Here is a 20,335-nt window from a genome sequence, read left to right on the forward strand (position 1 = left end):
TCTTCTGAGACTTTTGTGACATTTTTAGGGTTTCTACATGCTGCCGGGGGGTCATTTCACAAAAATACTCGGGTCTCCCATAGGATAACATTGGGCTCGTTGCTCGGGCCGAGTACACGAGTATCTTGGGAGGCTCGGCCCGAGCTTCGAGCACCCGAGCTTTTTAGTACTCGCTCATCACTAGTAATTATTCAAATTTTATGAGAATGACTTTTGAGTTTACATTGGCTGTAAGCCATAATCATCAACCTTAACAGAAATAAACACTTGAAATAGATCCCTCTGTTTGTAATGACTCAATATATATGTTTCACTTTTTGTATTGAATAACTGAAAAAAATTAACATTTATTCTAATTTATTGAGAAGCACTTGTCACTTGTATATACCAACATGTAGGATGCCTATACGTACTGTGACATACTGAAACTGGATCACAGGGCAGCATTCAAACATAACGAACCCATACACACCTCCAAGATGACCATTGCCTTGATAAAGAAACTGAGGCTACTTTCACACTTGCGTTGGACGGCTTCCGTTGCTATACGCAGCCTTGAGGAATTACGGTAACCGTTGCAGGAAACTGTTTTATTCCTAAAAGACTTCTATTAGGTACGGATAGCAACAGATGGTCTTGCGTTGCATCCGCTGCACGACGCAGAGGAAGGAACGCTGCATGTAGCGTTTTTTGTGTCGTTAAAATAGCGCACCTTGATGGATTCCATTGGAACCCGCCACAGTGTCTAATGATTGTCTATGGTGGCGAATCGAAATTGTTTAAAATCACTCCTGGCCTCTCTCCCCCCTCTCCCACCTCTCTCATACTCACCAATCACGGGCGCGATGCTGCTCAGTTGTCACAAAGCTCCGGCAGCTTTTCCTCTTTTGAAAAAGCCAGCCGCTCATTATTCCATCTAGTATTCACTGCTTCCCCTGCCCACCGGCGCCTATGATTGGTTGCAGTCAGACACGTTCCCACGCTGAGTGACAGCTGTCTCATTGCAACCAATCACAGCCACCGGTGGGTGGGTCTATATCGTGCAGTACAATAAATAATAATTAAAAAAAATGGTGTGCGGTCCCCCCCAATTTTGAGCCAAGATAAAGCCACACGGCTGAAGGCTGGTATTCTCAGGATGGGGAGCCCCATGTTATGGGGAGCCCCCCAGCCTAAAAATATCAGCCAGCAGCCGCCCGGAATTGCCGCATCCATTAGATGCAACAGTCCCGGGACTCTACCCGGCTCATCCCGAATTGCCCTGGTGCGGTGGCAATCGAGGTAATAAGGAGTTAATGGCAGCAGCCCATAGCTGCCACTAAGTCCTAGGTTAATCATGGCAGGCGTCTATGAGACACATTCCATGATTAACCTGTAAATGAAAGTTAATAAACACACACACCTGAAAAAATCCTTTATTTGGAATAAAAGACAAAAAATACACCCTCTTTCACCACTTTATTAAAATTCCCAAATACCCCTCCAGGTCCGGCGTAATCCACATGAGGTCCCGCGACGCATCCAGCTCTGCTACATGAAGCTGACAGGAGCAGCAGTAGAACACCGCCGCTCTCTGTCAGCTCCACGCAGCAACTAAAGTGAATCGCGCTGTCAGCGGGAACGTCACTGAGGTAATGCCTGTGTGTGTGCGGTGATGATGAGTGTGGTAGTGCCTGCGTGTGCGGTCATGATGTGGGCAGTAGTGTCGGGATGTGTGCGGTGATGATGAGGGCTATAGTGTTGAGGTGTGTGCGGTGATGATGTGGGCGGTAGTGTCGGGATGTGTGTGGTGAAGATGAGGGCTGTAGTGTCGGGATGTGTGCAGTGAAGATGAGGGCTGTAGTGTCGGGATGTGTGTGGTGATGATATGGGCGGTAATGTCGGGATGTGTGCGGTTAAGATGAGGGCTGTAGTGTCGGGGTGTGTGCGGTGAAGATGAGGGCTATAGTGTCGGGGTGTGTGCGGTGAAGATGAGGGCTATAGTGTCGGGGTGTGTGCGGTGAAGATGAGAGCTGTAGTGTCGGGGTGTGTGCGGTGATGATGTGGGCGGTAGTGTTGGGGTGTGTGCAGTGATGATGTGGGCGGTAATGTCGGGATGTGTGCAGTAAAGATGAGGGCTGTAGTGTCGGGGTGTGTGCAGTGATGATATGGGCGGTAGTGTCGGGGTGTGTGCGGTGATGATGTGGGCGGTAGTGTCGGGGTGTGTGCGGTGATGATGTGGGCGGTAATGTCGAGATGTGTGCGGTGAAGATGAGGGCTGTAGTGTCGGGGTGTGTGCGGTGATGATGTGGGCGGTAGTGCCGGGGTGTGTGCTGTGAAGATGAGGGCTCTCTCTGGGCTAAAGAAAACTTAACGCAACGCGTTATTTCACTGGAATCCGTTGCCTTTATTATCACACTTTTTGCAAGGCATCCGTCACATGCGTTACACAACGCATTGTGACGGATGCCGTTCAACACAAGTGTGAAAGTAGCCTGAAGGTAAAGGTGCTGGACTGGCCAAGCATGTCTCCAGACCTAAACCTCATTTAGCATATGTGGGGCATCCTCAAATGGAAGGTGGGGGAGCACAAGGTGTCTAACATCCACCAGCAACGTGATGTCATCATGGAGGATAGAAGACGATTCCAGTGGCTCCTGTGAAGCTCTAGTGAACTCCCTGCCCAAGAGAGTTTAGGCAGTGCTCGAAGATAATGCCGGGCACACAGAATATTGACACTTTGAGCATAATTTGGCCATTTTCACTTAGGGGTATACTCACTTTTGTTTCCTGCGGTTTTGACATTAATGGCTCTGTCTTGAATTATTTAAAGCAGGTGTGGGGAACCTCCGGCCCGCGGGCCGATGACCTTTTCTGTGGCCCCCGGGGCAGATTCACGGTGGCTGCGGTGCTCGGGCAGCCACTCATCTTGTCTATTGCCAGCCGGCAGACAGCACTGGGGGTGGGACTTTCTCTCTCCCTCTGGCTCCTACATGTATATGTATGTGTATATGGAGTGTATGCCGTGTATACGGCGTGTGTGCTGTGTATACGGAGTGTGTGCTGTGTATACGGCGTGTGTGCTGTGTATATGGCGTGTGTGTGTGTGTGTGCGCTGTGTTTGTTGTGTTTGACAATTGATAAAATTTCCTATTTTAAGGCTTATTGGTATATCTAATTCCTGGTGTGCACATGTTTACATGCAGAGCTTTTTTCATTCTCCTTATGTGCTGTGTATACGGCATGTTGAGTGCTGTGTGTGTGTGCTGTATACGGCATGTGTGCTGTGTATACGGCGTGTGAGTGTTGTGTACAGTATACAGTATGTGCTGTGCATGTGTACTGTATATGGCCACTGTGTGTCGTGGGCGGTATACAACATGACCAGTGTGTCAAGGCTGTGTGCAGTATACGGCCAGTGTGTGATTACAATGTGTGGTTTACAGCCAGTGTGTCAGGGCTGTGTGCAGTATACGGCTACTGCATCGGGGTTGTGTGCAGTATACGGCCAGTGTGTGATTACAATGTGTGGTTTACAGCCAGTGTGTCAGGGCTGTGTGCAGTATACGGCCAATGTGTCAGAGCTGTGTGTGTATATACAGTGTCTCCTGTGTGATATATATGATTTACCAATCTTATTATCATGAAGAGTTGCCTGTGCTCCGGACAAAGACAAACCTGCAAAAGCAGTTGTGAGAAGCAAACATCACAGCCGCACCAAAGAGAAGCAGCTCCGGCCGCCACAGTAGGGGTGAGTTAATTGTTTGACCAAATATAGTCATTTTCAAGTTGATAATTTTTTGTGGCCCCTGAGCGTTGGTAGAATTTTCCAAATGGCCCCCGGCAGTAAAAAGGTTCCCCACCCCTGATTTAGAGAATACACCAAACTTACAGTGTTATATAAGCTATACACTGACTACTTTACATTGTATCAAAGTGTCATATCATCAGTGTTGTCCCATGAAAGCATATAATAAAATATTTAACAAAAATGTGAGGGGTGTACTCACTTTTGTGATACACTATATATATAATATATATTATTTCTATGTAGCAGAAAAATTCCCAATTTTAGTACATGCAACAGATTTTGAAGAAAAAATGTGCAATTGTTTGATGTAGTTTTCCTTTTGACTGTGATGAAAAAAACAGTTGACTACAAAACTAATTTTCTATATGTACAATTTTAAAAGCATCTAACACCTTGTCTCGCAAGATTATTTTTTTTATAAGATAGTGATGTGGGAATATGTCCTAATGTGTATATTTATTATTTTGTAATTTTAGGTTTTTGGCCTCTATTGACCAGAGCTGGTCAATAGTGTTATTAAAGTCACCACTGCAGCTAATACACAGAGACTGGAGCAGCAGCAGAAATTTGGCATTGGACCCAGAAAGGGTGAGTATTACTGAATTTTATTATTTTAACCCATCTCTTGCCAACTGAGTCCAAAAACCATAAGGTGGAAATGTGGCACCCCAGGGTTCAGTTGCCACAAATATACCTGTACCTGGGCAGGGAAGGATCTCCACATCAGGTAATCCCACATACAACATTTCCACTCCAAGCCTGGAGGGGGAGCTCTACAAGTCGAGTTCAGGTGAGGTCCCCTTTAAAGCCAGGTTTGGAGGCGGAGTCAGAGAGACAGTTGACAGTTGGAGAAAAGGAGACTGTGCGAGCAGAGAGTGAGGGGAGACATCAAAATGGAGAGGGCAGTGCTTAGCCCGCACAAGTAACTGTGTGACCGCCTGAGGGATCAAGAGTGAGGCAAAGGAGGAGTGACCGGGGAGGTGGAACGAGACCGGTTCATCCCCAAGGAACAGCGCTGATTATCGGACACCGGCATCCGAGATTGTGAGGGATCTAATCTGCCCAGCAATAAAGACCGGAGGCCAGGGAGACTGCAGATCTCCTGGCCGCAGCAGCACCTGAAGGCAAAGCCGCTACACAGAGCTTAGGGATCGCAGTGAGTGCAGCAGTGCCCCTTAGAGAAGCTCCCGCCGCCTGCCATACAGGTGAAGACAGTGAGAGAGGGACAAGGTATAGCTCCAGGCAGCCTAGTACCAAGGAGAAACATAGCGCAGCAGGGAGGCCACACAACTGACCTGGTGCAGAGATCCTGAACTGTTCCCAGATTACCCAAAAACTGTAACATCAGAAACTGAACCCATTTTTAATAACACCTGCAAGTAAAACCTGGTCAGAGTTAATGAATTGGTGTGACGCACTTTATTTCTTCATCTGAGGAGCCATAGGCTGCTGCACTAAAGTGACAGTTGAAAAGGCTGTGAAGAAAAAAACGCCATATCTGTGTACTACTAATACTGCCCTGGGGACCCCGCTTCACCTACGGGAAGTGTAAACAACTGGCTGCCTAACCATCACCCCAGAGGTCTGACCTGCAGCCCCAGTAACCATACTGGAACCGTAGGTGGCGTCACGAAATACTTTTATTTATTTATTTATTTTTTTCTTTATTATTTTTTTTTTTTTTATTTTATTTTTTTTATTTATTGACTTTCAGCGACCACCAGGGCCACGGAACCGGACACAGGCCCCCGTGACATAATCCCATTAACCAACACCCGGAACCGAGTACCCCACGGCCCTGGGGCGGGTCAGAAAGTCCCCTCGCGTATATGAGCATGCAACAGTTTTTTTTCCTGAAGCATCTTTTGAAACTTTTTTTCAGATCTTTTTTGCAATGTATTTGTCAGACATTTTTTATATGTACTGTATAAACTATTGAGTGGCTTCCAAGTGGAAGCCGCCTGAAGAATGGTAAAGGTCTGTTCTTTTAACCACTACCTGTCTTTGGAAACGTAAAGTGTTCAAACAAGTCTCAAAAATCTCATTGCAATGTAAAAACAATTTGCTGTGCATATGCTTAGTCTTTTCAGCTTTTTTTTTTCAAACAAAAGAATACAGCAGCTCTCTATATGCACTAATATGTATGCAAACACAGTATACTGCAAAAAATACTGGCCAGAGCTTCAGAACATAATAAAGCAAGAGTGAACAGGAACAAGCTGCTATGACTGCACAGCAACTTGCACCTCTTCCCACTTGCTTTTTTTTCTGTTCTGAAGTGATGGTCAGTTTTTTGCACTATACTGTGTTTGCATACTTATTAATGCATACAGAGTGCTGTTGTATTCTTTTCTTTGAAACAAAAAGCGCAAAAGACAGCAAGTTGTTTTTACAGTGCAATTTTTATTCTTTTGAGAGTTTATTTAGTGCAATTTCAGGTGAGTTACAGACTCTACTTAAAAAGACGTCATGTGCCCTAATAGATGCAAAAAAAAATATACCTTTCCATACATCATAAAAAGTTTCACTAGAGATAAATGTTGTATTTTGAATAGTGAAATTGCATATGTTCCGATGTTGCAACATTAGGAAAAGACAATATTCCCATTTATGACTCTGTTTTGATCCCCACTGCTCGCTATTGCAGTGGTTACATTGGGCATTCTGAATGAAAAGAATGCACATAATGGAGTTTTGATTATAGCTGTTTCAGATAATGGAAGGATAATGAAAGTTACATATTTCACCATCAAAATTGAATTATATAAACATTTTTTTGACCAGAGAACTCCTAAGTATGCAATCACAGGACACTGATCCATATTCATTGTCCACTGTAGGGCATGCGTGTCATTATCACCAACGCCATACAGCCCCAGGACACAAAGTTAAAACAACCATCAGAGCTGTTCCAGCCGCCCAACTGATGTGCAGATAGCATCGCTTAATATTCCTGTCTAGTCCTGCCGTACAGCCAGCTCCTGCCTTCGTTTACATGTTCATTTTTTAATATTTAATATAATGCTACTCTTTAACAAACTCGTTACTCCCTGCTTCTTTTATGAAGCCTCCTGTGGTCTTTTAAGGGATTGTTAACCAAAGAATAGATCATGGTCTTTCAGCATGAGGAGATTTAGAAACACTCCATTAAACTTTTCACTGCGTACGGTTATATCAGGAGCAATCACTCACCTCTGAGTAGATGAGCAAGCTGTGGAGTAAGTAGCTCGGGTGCCTCCTCAAGAATCTCTTTCGCTACTAAGACAGAAGATGAGTCATGAAACTCTCGATCCCCATTATATTGCTTCTCTGGATTTATGGCTTTTATAACGGAGGCTTCCAAACTTTCATCCTCACTGTTTAGGGACACAAACATTTTTGCAATCACCTTATTAATAATTTAGACACATTATGGATAGTCAAGTAAACACTGTTAAGTCTGGAAGAGAGTAGATGTAGAAATTAAAGCGAGAATAGCGCTGTACATAAAATGTATTTTTCCGTTACCCCGCCAATACACAAAAATTGGTCAAACCTGTCAATATTGGGATCGACTGATAATCTGATTTATCTTTCCGAAGATGTTATGTGTGATAAAGGTTGGGCATTTTAAACTTTATTGCTCTACCTTTTTGTTCCTCATTGGAGAAGTTACTGTTCAAGAGGTTTAGTGGTGGCTCTCTCTGTTCTTTGCTTTCAAACAACATGAGAGTTTAGCTAAGGCCCTCTTCACACGTCTGTGAAAATCACACATGTTTTTTACAGACGTGTCAAAGATGCGTATTGCCCTCCATGCGCCGTGTTTATGGCACACGTGTGTTCTCCATGTGCTATCCCTGATAACACACGGACAAAGGGAACTTTCTGCTCACCTGTCCCTTGCGTTGCTGTCCATGGTGCTGATCTATGGCTCCCCGCTGATCCTGCTGATTCCCCACTGCTGCTTCAAGCCGCAGTGAAGTGAATATTCATGAGCATAATGAGTGGGGGTCAGAAGCAAGTGACAGCAGCGGCAGAGACAGCAGTGGTGGAGAAGGTGAGTATAGAAATTCTTTTTATTTCACAGGCACGTGTGTTTTCTCCAGTGCGAGTCACACGGATCACATCCATGCGGTCCGTGTGACACCCGTGATGTCGGAGAAAAACGGACATGTCTACGTGTGGAGCACACGGGAACACGTATGCTCCACATGGATACACGGTCCATGGCAAAACATGGACGTGAGCGCAGACCCATTGATTTTAGTGGGTCTACGTGTGCCCGTGTCTTCAGCACGTGAGGAAATGGACCAAACACAAACCAGAGACACAGACGTGTGAACGGGGCCTTAGGGTGTGCTCACAGGAATGTATGACTCGCACGATTATCGGATTGCATCACCCGTCGTGGCTGGCTTCTCTCCTGACAGGAGCGGCTTGGCTGCATGTATTTCTACGCAGCTGAAACGCTCCTGTCCAGAGAGTGTGATGCCGAAGCGAGACTCGCCGAGTCACTTGCAAGTGTGACTCCGGCCTAAGTCAAAAGGAGGGAGATAGTTGTTTAATATTCATGGAGGCCTTTACAGTATTCCCTCCATACAAAGCATAAAAATGAATAAACTTTGCCCATATGTCTTATTACTTATCTTGTTAAGATGCCAAGTTACAACCCATTATAGAATCTAGAGATATATGTATAATCCTGACTGGATGATTTCCCTTTATAAATATTGTAAACTAGGCATTCTACAGTATGAAATGCTAACTGCCCCCTCAGGGGTTTAGAGACAAATTATGGGTGGGGCCCCAAAGTAAAAGTCCTAATTGGGCCTCGTGTCGGCGCTCTGACAGGACTGCAGCGGAGCGCGGTGACGTCATTACTGCACGACTGCATTGAGGTCAGAGCAAGCGACAGCAGTGGATGCACCGAGGAGACCGCAGCAGCAGGGGAACGAGGAGAAGTGAGTATGTACTAGTCACTGTGGCCAGACGACCATGGGGGCTGTATACTACATGAAGATGCCTAATGTTATCTGGCTCTGTACTGTGATATACAGTATAGGGCTGTATACTACATGAAGGTGCCTAATGCTATCTGGGTCTGTACTGTGCTATATTGGGCTGTATACTACATGAAGGTGCCTAATGCTATCTGGCTCTGCACTGTACTATATAGGGGCTGTGCACTACATGAGGATGCCTAATGCTCTCTGGGTCTGCACTGTGATTTATAGGGCTGTATACTACATGAAGGTGTCTGTTGCTATCTGGCTCTGTACTGTGCTATATAGGGCTGTATACTACATGAGGGTGCCTAATACTATCTAGGTCTGTACTGTGCTATATGGGGCTGTATACTACATGAAGGTGCCTAATGCTATCTGGCTCTGCACTGTGCTATATAGGGGCTGTGCACTACATGAGGATTCCTAATGCTCTCTGGGTCAGTACTGTGCTATATGGGGCTGTATACTACATGAAGGTGCCTAATGCTATCTGGGTCTGCACTGTGCTATATAGGGGCTGTATACTACATGATGGTGGCTAATGCTCTCTGGGTCTGCACTGTGCTATATACGGCTGTATAATACATGAAGGTGTCTGATGCTATCTGGCTCTGTACTGTGCTATATAGGGCCATATACTACATGAAGGTGCCTAATGCTATCTGGGTCTGTACTGTGCTATATTGGGCTGTATACTACATGAAGGTGCCTAATGCTATCTGGCTCTGCACTTTGCTATATAGGGGCTGTGCATTACATGAGGATGCCTAATGCTCTCTGGGTCAATACTGTGCTATATGGGGACTGCTTAATGTTATATGGGGGGTTGCATAGTGCCATATGGGGTCTGCATAATGCCATATGGGGGCTGCATAATGCCATATGGGGCTGCATAGTGCAATATGGGGGCTGCATAATGCTACATGGGTCTACATAATACTATATGGAGGACTATGGGGGCTTCATAACACTATATGGAGGAATATGGGGGCTGCATACTACTATACCCCAGGAGTTGTATGTCCCCTCCACCCCGATGCTGTATACCCCGTCAGAGCTGTATGTCCCCCCACCCCAGTGCGGTATACCCCCAGAGCTGTATGTCCCACCCACCCCAGAGCTGTATACCTCCAGAGCTGCATGTACTCCCCCACCTCAGAGCTGTTTGTACTCCCACCCCAGAGCCACTGCCCTCCTCTAGAGCTGTATGCCCCCCATTGCTGTATACCCCTTTCCTCAGTAATATGTATGCCCCCCAGTAATGTGTATGTCCCCAGCCTCTCTTGTGATGTATATACAGCAGTGTTAGTGTTCTCTATGTGCGGCCATGTCTGTTAGTGACGGCCAACAATCAGCGTGGCACAGACACATGCCCAGGATGAGCTGGATGGAGACAAGCGGGGAGGTGAATGAGGCTGTTGCCAGCTTCCCAATATTAGAAATATCTCTAATGTGTCTGTGTGTGCATGTATGATGTGTATCCATGTATGTCAGTTTATATGACTGTAGTAGGGCACTTTACACGCTGCGATATCATTATCGATATCGCTAGCAAGCGTACCCGCCCCCATCGATTGTGCATCATGGGCAAATCGCTGCCCGTGGCACACAACATTGCTAACACCCGTCACACATACTTACCTGCCTAGCGACGTCGCTGTGGCCGGCGACCCGCCTCCTTTCTAAGGGGGCGGTTTGTTCGGCGTCACAGCGACGTCACAAAGCGGCCGCCAAATAGAAGCGGAGGGGTGGAGATGAGCGGGACAAACATCCTGCCCACCTCCTTCCTTCCTCATTGCGGGCGGCCGCAGGTACGAGGTTGTTCCTCATTGCTGCGGTGTCACACATAGCGATGTGTGCTGCCGCAGGAACGACGAACAACCTGCGTCCTGCAACAGCAACGATATTTGGGAATGGAATGACCTGTCAACGATCAACGATAAGGTAAGTAATTTTGATTGTTAACGGTCGATCCTGCATTTCACACGCAACAACGTTGCTAATGAGGCCGGATGTGCGTCACGAATTCCGTGACCCCAACGACATCTCGTTAGCGATGTTGTTGCGTGTAAAGCGGCCTTGTGTCTAGATTTATGTCTGTTTATATGTGTTTTTGTGAATTTCTCTTTAAATATATATGTGTACGTATGCCTGTATGTGTATGTATCTGTGCATGTCTATGTGTGGATGGGGCCCACTGAGACTCTTTCGCCCAGGGCCCGCAAAAACCTGGAGCCGGCCATGAACGGTGGAACAGGGAACTGATGGCTCCCTGATCCACTATTGTGTTTAACAGCTTCTGCTTCCTGAGACTTTAAATACATCTGCATCTTTTCGGCATCAAGCTTCTACTCACAGGCCTCATACCAACAGCATTGTCTGCCCCTATTAGCGAAATGCCATTGGCCCCACTGTTTTGCAGGAGCTGAAGGTTGTAACACAGAACAATATAAGTAATATAAAGTATTTATAAAGTTAGTAAAATTTTAATATAAATACATTTTTTGTTCAAATGCATTAATAGGCTATTTAAAGGACTTTAAAGGTACTATAATGCGCACAGATGTAAAATGTTTATGCACTACTTAAAGGGAATCTGTCACCAGGTTTTTTTCTCCCCATCTGAGAGCAGCATAATGTAAAGACAGAGACCCTGATTCCAGCGATGTGTCACTTACTGAGCTGTTTGCTGTAATTTTGGTAAAATCAATGTTTTCTCTGCTGCAGATATAGCAGTTATACAGAGCTCATGAATATGTTGGACTACAAGGCAGACCGTCAAGTAGTCCTGTAATGATAATCTACTGCTGATTAAACAGTGATTTTATCAAAACTCAGTAAGTGACACAAAGCTGGAATCAGGATCTCTGCCCCTACATTATGCTGCTCTCAGATTAGGTTGGAACAACTTGGTGACAGATTCCCTTTAAGAAGTATCTTAAAGTGAACCTGTCAGATGCAGTATGCATCCAGAACCATGAGCAGTGGTTAGTTCCTGACGCAGGGTGGAATGAGGCAGGAACTAACGCCCTAACGACTAGTCTCTGCGCTCATTAGTATATCATAAAAGGTCTTTAGAAATACTTTTTCTAAAGATCCCTTTATCTTTGCTACTAGATACAGGGACGGTTAGGCACGGATTAGAAGTATGCGCCCAGAACTGCTCGTGATTCTAGGTGCATATTGCACCTGAGAGGTTCCCTTTAAATGTGAACCTTGCTTTATGATACTAACCAATTTTAATACAAACTCCTGATGCACGGCCTCTCATAGGTTCTGTCTCATTGATTCTAGAAATTTCATATCTAGATAAGTAACCTTTCCACATGTGTATTACTGTGCCCCATAATTATTGAAATATTGTTTATTTTCATGTTTTCCAAGCTCACTTTGGCAGTAGCCTGGCCTCACATTATAAACTGTGCAATACCTTGTAAAGGCACTGAAGTTCACCAGTGTCACGGATAACCTGTCTTCATCATTCAGCCTCTGAAGATTAATTTCATCCTTGAAGATAAGACAAGTCTCAGGGATATCCAGCTCCTCTAATATAAAGCGTGTCTCGCTGTAGAAATCGAATTCAAGTCTTGTAGCATTTAGAACAGGCAGACAGAGAACACCGGGTGACGTGATCTATAGAGATAGATTTAAATGTCAGTGGAAACATCTATATCAGGCAACGTCAGGCAGGCAGGAAAGCAGGAATACCTGGTCTGATTGAGCTTTATGTTGCAATAAAATGCAGAGGAAATTGAATTTAGTAATCGACCAATCTCTATACCAATAATTAATGAGAATACGTTTATTTTCTATAATATCGTGAACAAAATATGGGACAAGAAATCTAACATAAATGATGCATGTAAAGTAAAGGACAAATGCCTTAACACTAGAAGTCCCAGAGAGGGGTTATTTAACATTTCTACCATTGGAACCCTATGGAGCTCGAAATTTCTGGAACTTCTAGTGTTAAGGCCCCGTTACATGCAACAACATCGCTAACGAGAGCGATGTTGTTGCGTGTGACACGTACAAGCGATTTAAAATACTCACCAAATCGTTGATTGTTGACACATCGTCCATTTCCCAAATGTCGTTGGTCGTGCAAGACGCAGGTTGTTCATCGTTCCTGAGGCAGCAAACATCGCTAAGTCTGACACCCCAGGAATGACGAACAACACCGTACCTGCGTCCTCCGGCAATGAGGTGGGCTTAACTTTCCTGCGGCGGCTCTCCGCCCCTCCACTTCTATTGGCCGCCTGCCGTCGCTGTGACGCCGCACGAACCGCCCCCTTAGGAAGGTAAGTACGTGTGATGGCTCCCAGCTATATTGTGCACCATATTGTGACGCAAAACCGACGGGGGCGGGTGCTTTCACCAGCGACATCGCTAGCGATGTCGCTGCGTGTAAAGCCCCCTTTACATATAAAATTGTGGAATTGTCATTAAAATGACACAATTAGAGACCAGTCCAGTGATAGCCTGGTCATTGTTACTACTATGCTAAGCCAAACATATGTAGCCATAAATGGATCACTTCCCAGAACATATCTGCTGCCCGCAATAGTGACTAATCCAGCATAGGGAGGAGGAAGGTTGAAAAGCTAAAGACATTCAGCTCTATGGGTGACCACTAGGGATGATCGAATACCTCAAATATTTGGCTTCGCGAATATTTGACGAATAACTCACTGCTATGCGACTATTCGATGCGCAATGTAAGTCTATGGGAAGCCTGAATAGTTCCGAATAGTTGTTATTCGCGTTTCCCATAGACTTACATTGCACATCAAATATTTGCGAATAGTCGAATAGCGGCGACCTATTCGGAAAATATTTGCGAAGCCGAATATTTCAGGTATTCAATCATCGCTAGTGACCACTAAATGCTGGGAGTGGTCAGACAGAAAGTCCACCAGGTGAACTTCACTTTAAGGCCATGTGGACACTAGAAAATTACTTTTTCTTAAGGAAAAACTGGACCCTGTAAAAGAATCCCACACCTACGGTAAAAAAACGCTCCAAAACCGCAAGGAAATCCGCATGCGGTTTTGCCTCGTTTTGGTGCGGATTTGGTAAGGAATTTCTGCGGTTTTGCCGTGGGTTGGTCCCTGCGGTTTTTTACCAATAATTAATGGCAAAACCGCAGGGACCTGCAGAAAAGAAGTGACATGCACATTAATTCCGTAGCAAAAATTTTGCGGGTAAATCCGCAGGGACAAAAAAACGCAGTGTGCGCACAGTTATTTTTAATCCCCATAGATTTTGCTGTAGAAGGACTGCAGAAATGTTATAAACATTTTCTGCAGCATTTCTGCAGCAAAATCTGCGGCAATTCCGCAGGTAAATCTGCAGCGTGTTCACATGGCCTAAGAAAGGAATTATCGGCACATCCAAACTCAAATAAGAAGAAAATTCTTCTTCTTTATTTAAACATAATTAAAATCCATGGAGACACAAAAATCCAACATTCCTGACGTGTTCCCAGCACGTGAAAAGCACCCTTAGACCTATGACTAAGGGCCTAAGGGCGTTTTTTTCCGTGTTGGAAATGCGTCAACAATGTTAGATTGTTTGTTTTCTAATGAAGGTCTATTTATATTTTTAAAGAAATTTTGGGATAATATGAAATTGTCATATCTAGTATTCTTAATTATCTCATGATGAGACACTATACAAGGTATCATCACTTGTTATGTATAGCATCTTCCTTATATACCATAATCTTTTGTTATGTTTGTTATTCATAGTGCAAACGCTTTATTACACAGATTTCTCTCTTGCTTGATATAAAATAAAATGACTGTTCATGGGGCAGCTTTTGACCAGAAGACCAACCCATCATCCTCCTCCAATAGAAAAAAACAGCTTACCCATATTCCATTCCCAGTAATTTTTTTTATATCTAACAAGAGAGGATTCTAAAAATAAAGAGAAAGCAATATGAATGATAAAAATAACAAAATCTTCTACAGTATATCACAAAATTGTGTATACAATAAAAAGACTTATATATACGTCCTTGGCCGTGTCTGTCCCATTAATACGGGCTTGCTTGGTGAGTCTGCATTATGCCCGCACATGTCTGCTGATTAGATCAGCAGACATGTGCAGCTAACAGGCATCTGTTAACCCCTTCGATGGCATTGTCAAACTCTGACAGAGCAATCTTACGAGATCCCGCATGAGATTCTGGTTTAGCTTTTATACTAAGTGATATGGCAAAGCTTGTTAAAGGGTTGATATTGACTTTTAGGATTGCTACTTCCAAAAGGTGACAGTAGAGGTCAAGTTCTCTTCCTCCCTGAAGAGGCAATTTACATATTACATTTCCCAGAGGAGCATTGCATGGCATATAGGCCTACTTACATTGACATGTCAGGCATGTGTGTAGCCCCTCCAGTGTTGTGTCGGTGCATTACCTTCAGGGACTCCACGCAGCTGGATCTTGTCACAGGTAGGAAACCTTCTTTTAGGATTGTCGTGACGCCACTCTCAGAATTGCGGTCAGTGGAGACCGCCACTGCAGATTAAGGGAGGCCTGGGGCTGATGGTGGGTGCAGTCAGTTGTAATAGCCTCCTGAGAGTGAGGCAAGCCCCAGGGCCCTGTGTAGGTGTGTGGAACCACAAGGCGCAGAATAACTCAACACAAGCAGAATGTCTTTCAGGGGTTTTACTCACTGTTGATGGCAGGGTGAGTAACCCGGGCGTAGCTGGGATGAACCAGGCTGGAACCAGGCGTCCTTCAGGCTGACTTGTGAGGGTGGCTACTGACTCGCCTTCCTTAGCCCTCTGTTGTTTGTGGTAACCCCGACTTTCAGTCCCTATGGGGGTCACCCAGGGAAGTTGCTGCTCCCCTCGTTTCGGCCCGTTTGCTTGTAGCCTGGACCAGGTCACTCCGGCTGCTTGCCTCCTGTGAACTATGGGCCCTCGCTTTGCTACGTGGCTGCGGACTCTGTGGTGTTGTCTTGGGGGTGTAAAGTGCCCCCTCAAGCAGGTTTGGCAAGGGAAAGGTGAATCTATCCCTGCACTGGGACCTGTTACCCCTGCGGGCCTGGTACCTCCCTGGCAGTCCTCTTACTCTCCACTCCGTTGCTCTCTCTTTAGCCTTGTGTGGATTTCGGACGGCACCACTAGGTGACCGTTCTCCCCCGTCAGTAGTCACTGCGCGGACGCTGTTAGACTGCAACAGCTCCAGGGTCTGCTTCTGCTCTCCCTGAGCTGCACACTAAACTGACTCACTGTTCCCTCCTCTCCTGTTCTTGCCTACGTCACCTAGCAACCAGGCTCTCTACCACACCCCTTGAGTGGAGATGGAGGCTTCGCACCGGCTTCGCCCCCTCCTGGGATCCCCAGGGGTCCTCCCAAAGGTACATGTGTGAGACCTGATCACTATGCGCCTGTGTAGTCACACCTCGGTCAGCCTTCTGGATTACCTGTGTTGCACTGTCCCCAGCATGGGTGCAGTACTCAGTGGTGCCTGACCAGGTCAGGGGCGCCACACATGTCACTCTCCAGAAGGGGAAACATTACCCCTTAGATCTCATCCTATTCCAGTATTGATCCATACTTTCGAATAGAAAGGTGCTAATATTTGAAGCAGAGCCCAAAAGATGAGATATTTTTTTAAAATCTGCTCTATTATTTCCGAACTTAACAGATCTCAAGGTACTCTGGTATTCACCATTCCACTGAATAGCTACTATTGAACAAAACATTTAGAGAGGTCATCGACAACGACAGAATAAAGGGGGCTTTACACGCTACGATATCGTTAATGTTTGGTCGTCGGGGTCAAGTTGTTAGTGACGCACATCCAGCGTCATTAACGATATCGCAGCGTGTGACACTGACCAGCGACTTAAGCGACCTCAAAAATGGTGAAAATCGTTCACCATGGAGAGGTCGTCCCAAACTCAAAAATCTGTAAGGGTTGTTTATCCAGGTGGTTCATCGCTCGTGCGGCAGCACACATCGCTATGTGTGACACCGCAGGAGCGAGGAACGTCTCCTTACCTGCCGCCGGCCACAATGCGGAAGGAAGGAGGAGGGCAGGATGTTACGTCCTGCTCATGTCCGCCCCTCCGCTTTGATTGGCCAGCCGCTTAGTGACGTTGCGGTGACGTCGCTGTGATGCCGAACGTCCCTCCCCCTTGAAGGAGGGATTGTTCGGCAGTCACAGCGCCGACGCCGACCAGGTATGTGTGACGCTGCCGTAGCGATAATGTTCGCTACGGCAGCGATCACAAACAATCGCATGCACGACAGGGGCGGGTACTTACACGCTCGCTATCGCTACAAATTGCTAGCGATATCGCTACCGTGTAAAGCCCCCTTTAGTCTTGAGAGACAGACAATGACAGTCAGATACCAAAAGAGTAGTCAGGAGGTTGCCGGATACAAGTTCAGGGGATAAGGCAAAGACGTCAGACACAAGTATAATCAGATAGTCAAGGGCTCATTTACATAAAATAATTCAGAAGAAGAATATATACGGAAAGTACATTGGGTAAGTATACAAAGTATCAATCCAATGTAAGCGCACCATAGTAGTAAAGCGATACAATAACTGGCAGAAACAGGTGGACCATGTCAATTTGAATAGAGCACCATAATACCTATTTAGCTTGGTGCAGTTTCTTTTAGGCCTGCGCCACACATCCGTGCCTCCGGCACGTGTTTGTCATTTTTTACACGTACCGGCGGCACGGAGACACTTTAACCAATGCTACCCTATTGTAGCAGGCACACACACGTAAAACCACACGGAACGTGTGTCCGTGTGCGTTTGTACGTGTGTGCGATTTTCAAAGCGCTGACATGTCAGTGTTTTCTCCGGCAGCACGGGTGTTACACGGCCCGCACCCGTACCACACGGGTGTAGTGTGGATGCGGTCCCGTGTGACACGCGCCGGAGAAAACACACATGTCAGTGAAAAAAAAACAAAACATTTACTCACCTTCTCCAGCCCTCCTGTCTCTGCCGCTGCTGCCTCTTGCTGCCGACCGCCGCTCATTAATCTCATAGAATATTCACTTCACTGCCTGCCAGCAGCAGCAGCAGCGGGGAGACGGGAGGGCTGGAGACCGAGGATCAGCACCACGGACAGCAGCGCGGCAGCAGGAAGGACCAGGTGAGTATAATAATTACTGATTCTACGTGTGCTATCGCGGATAGAACACGTAGAACACACGTGTCACGCACGTACCAGAGACACGTACTTACCTGCACGCAACACGCAGGGAAAATACGTGTCTCTCGGCACGTGCGTGAAATTCACGTGAGTGTGGCAGAGGCCTTACCTAGCAAAGCCCATGCTACTGAAAACAGAAGGGATTACGCTGATACTTTCTGCATATGTTGGTTGTAGACATGTACTAAATTAAGCGTAAACATGTGCAATATTAAATCTGTACTCACTTTGTCCAAATAGTAAGCATATGCCAATGTGGAAATGATAGTGTCCAAATCACAGCTTTTATTTCCAATGATGGTATGAACTTTCTCTAAATGTTTACCACGATCCTGAAATAAAACATTTAATACCCCATTAGCAATCATGCAGAATAAGGATGTTTAGCAAGCCGGTGCATTAGACTGGTCTATATAACATCCAAAGTTACATTTGTGCAAAGCTAGAAAACAGCAATCTATACACGGTACTGTATGTACTGTATGTGAGCATTAATTTTGTCAAATAATAGGATTATGATGACTTTAAATAATTACATTTTCTATTTTACTTAATTTACACACATTGTTGTTTTGCCATTTTCTTTAATTTTTTTTTAATGAATGTAAAGAGACCAAATCTTACATTAAATGCTTTTTTCTGCTTTTGAGTTTACAATGTAAAAAATGCAATACAAAACTGATAAAACAGATGGACATAAAGAGATAATGGAGGTCTATGGGAGAAAAACACAACACATTGGATGAAAAATGCCAACTATTATGTATGTTATGTTTGTAAGAGAAACAGAACAAGAAGAGTAACATTGGAAAAAACACAGTTTGTAGTATTTTTTTCCATAAAATAACAAAGAAAAGGCTGCAAAAGCCGTAGGAAAAAAAATAAATTTTTTCTAAATAAACATTGCGAGTGGAAGTAATTTATAAGTAAGACCTCATTCACACATCCATCTTACATGTACGTGTTCTCTAGGCTTTTTCCCTGGATACAGCTTGATCCACTACCTTCCTGAAATTTTGACCTGACTATGCCTTTGTATTACCTCTTTTGTTTATTACGAACCCTCTTGGTATCTGATCCCAGACCTCTTGACTACCCAGTCCAGAACGACATGATCTATAACATTGTCACACTATTTAACCTCTATAGTGAACGCTATATAAAAAATATCATGACAAAAAGTCTATGCATTTTCATTATAACTCCGAATAAAAGAGCAATAAATCGCAATCAGACAATTCTAAATAAAAATATCACTAAAACCGTCATCTTGTCATACAGAAAACAAGCTGCCACACAGCCTTGTCAGCTAAAAAATAAAAAAGCTATAGCTGTTAGAATAGTGATGCAAAAACAGTACCTTTCTATAAAATTGTTTTTATTGTGTAAAAGTGGCAAAAATTATATAAATGTGGTATTGCTGTAATCATTCTGATCTGAAGAATAAAACTGTATCACTTTTACCACATGGCATTAAAAAAAAAAAACAATTTCTGAATTGCTGGCTTTTGTTCATTCTGCCTGCCAAAAATCTGAATAGAAAGTGATCAAAAAATATTATGTGCCTGAAAATGGTACAAATAATAATGCCAACTCATCCTCCAAAAATCAAGCCCTCACATGACTTTGTTGGCAGAAATATAGAAATATAGAAAATTAAAGCTTTCAAAATAAGGTGATGCAACTTTACAGAATTTGTAGTACTTGCCAAACATGAAAAACAATATGAGTCTGGTAACACTGCAATCACACAGACCCGAATAATAAAGCAGTCTAATCACATCTACCACACGGAGAACAGCGTAAAAAAGGAAAACTAATTCTTGAACTGCTGTTGAGGCATTCATTCTGCCTCCCAAAGATGACAGTAAGGTTTGTCTCACATTTATCCTGCCATCTACGCTGAATGCTTACATTGGGGTTTCCGTATAAATCTCTGAAATCTTGATTCAGGCAGAACCCCCAACTATACACTTACTATAATGAGGCAGATGGAAACACTTTGGACTTTCTAGGGACTATGATCTGGTCATGCCCGTCTTTTTAGGCATGCATAAACATTTAGTTGATCACCTTTTGGTCACATCTTAAAAGCCAGACACTGACAAACTGATGAAACACAGAGTGCACAGTATATCTGCTGCTTCATTAGTGAATGGATTTGTCGGGGCATTCATCTGAATAATGTATTTTGTAGATTTAGATAAAAACACAGATATATGGGTTCTGTATTGATCATAGGATAAATGTGAACTGATCCAAAATGTTCTCTACCCCAGAATGCCACCAATAAAACCTCCTGCTCAACCCCCAAAAAACAAGTCCCCACTCAGTTTCGTCATCTGTTGACAGAAATGTAGGTGATT

The 20,335-nt window shown here is 44.6% G+C and overlaps 1 protein-coding gene across 7 annotated transcripts in view; it reads right to left on the reverse strand.

The window, feature by feature from the left end:
• PRUNE2 (prune homolog 2 with BCH domain) overlaps positions 1-20,335 on the reverse strand; it is a 539,766-nt gene that overhangs the window by 403,950 nt on the left and 115,481 nt on the right. For all 7 annotated transcript variants that reach the window (XM_075318132.1, XM_075318117.1, XM_075318106.1 and 4 more), the window contains exons 2-4: positions 18,197-18,301; positions 12,206-12,408; positions 6,983-7,146 (exon numbers count right to left, since the gene is read on the reverse strand). In XM_075318132.1, coding sequence (XP_075174247.1) covers positions 6,983-7,146; positions 12,206-12,408; positions 18,197-18,301 — 472 coding nt within the window. The remainder of the gene's footprint in view (positions 1-6,982; positions 7,147-12,205; positions 12,409-18,196; positions 18,302-20,335) is intronic.

The sequence above is a fragment of the Anomaloglossus baeobatrachus genome, chromosome 1 (genome assembly GCF_048569485.1).
Source record: "Anomaloglossus baeobatrachus isolate aAnoBae1 chromosome 1, aAnoBae1.hap1, whole genome shotgun sequence".
Classification (NCBI taxonomy): domain Eukaryota; kingdom Metazoa; phylum Chordata; class Amphibia; order Anura; family Aromobatidae; genus Anomaloglossus; species Anomaloglossus baeobatrachus.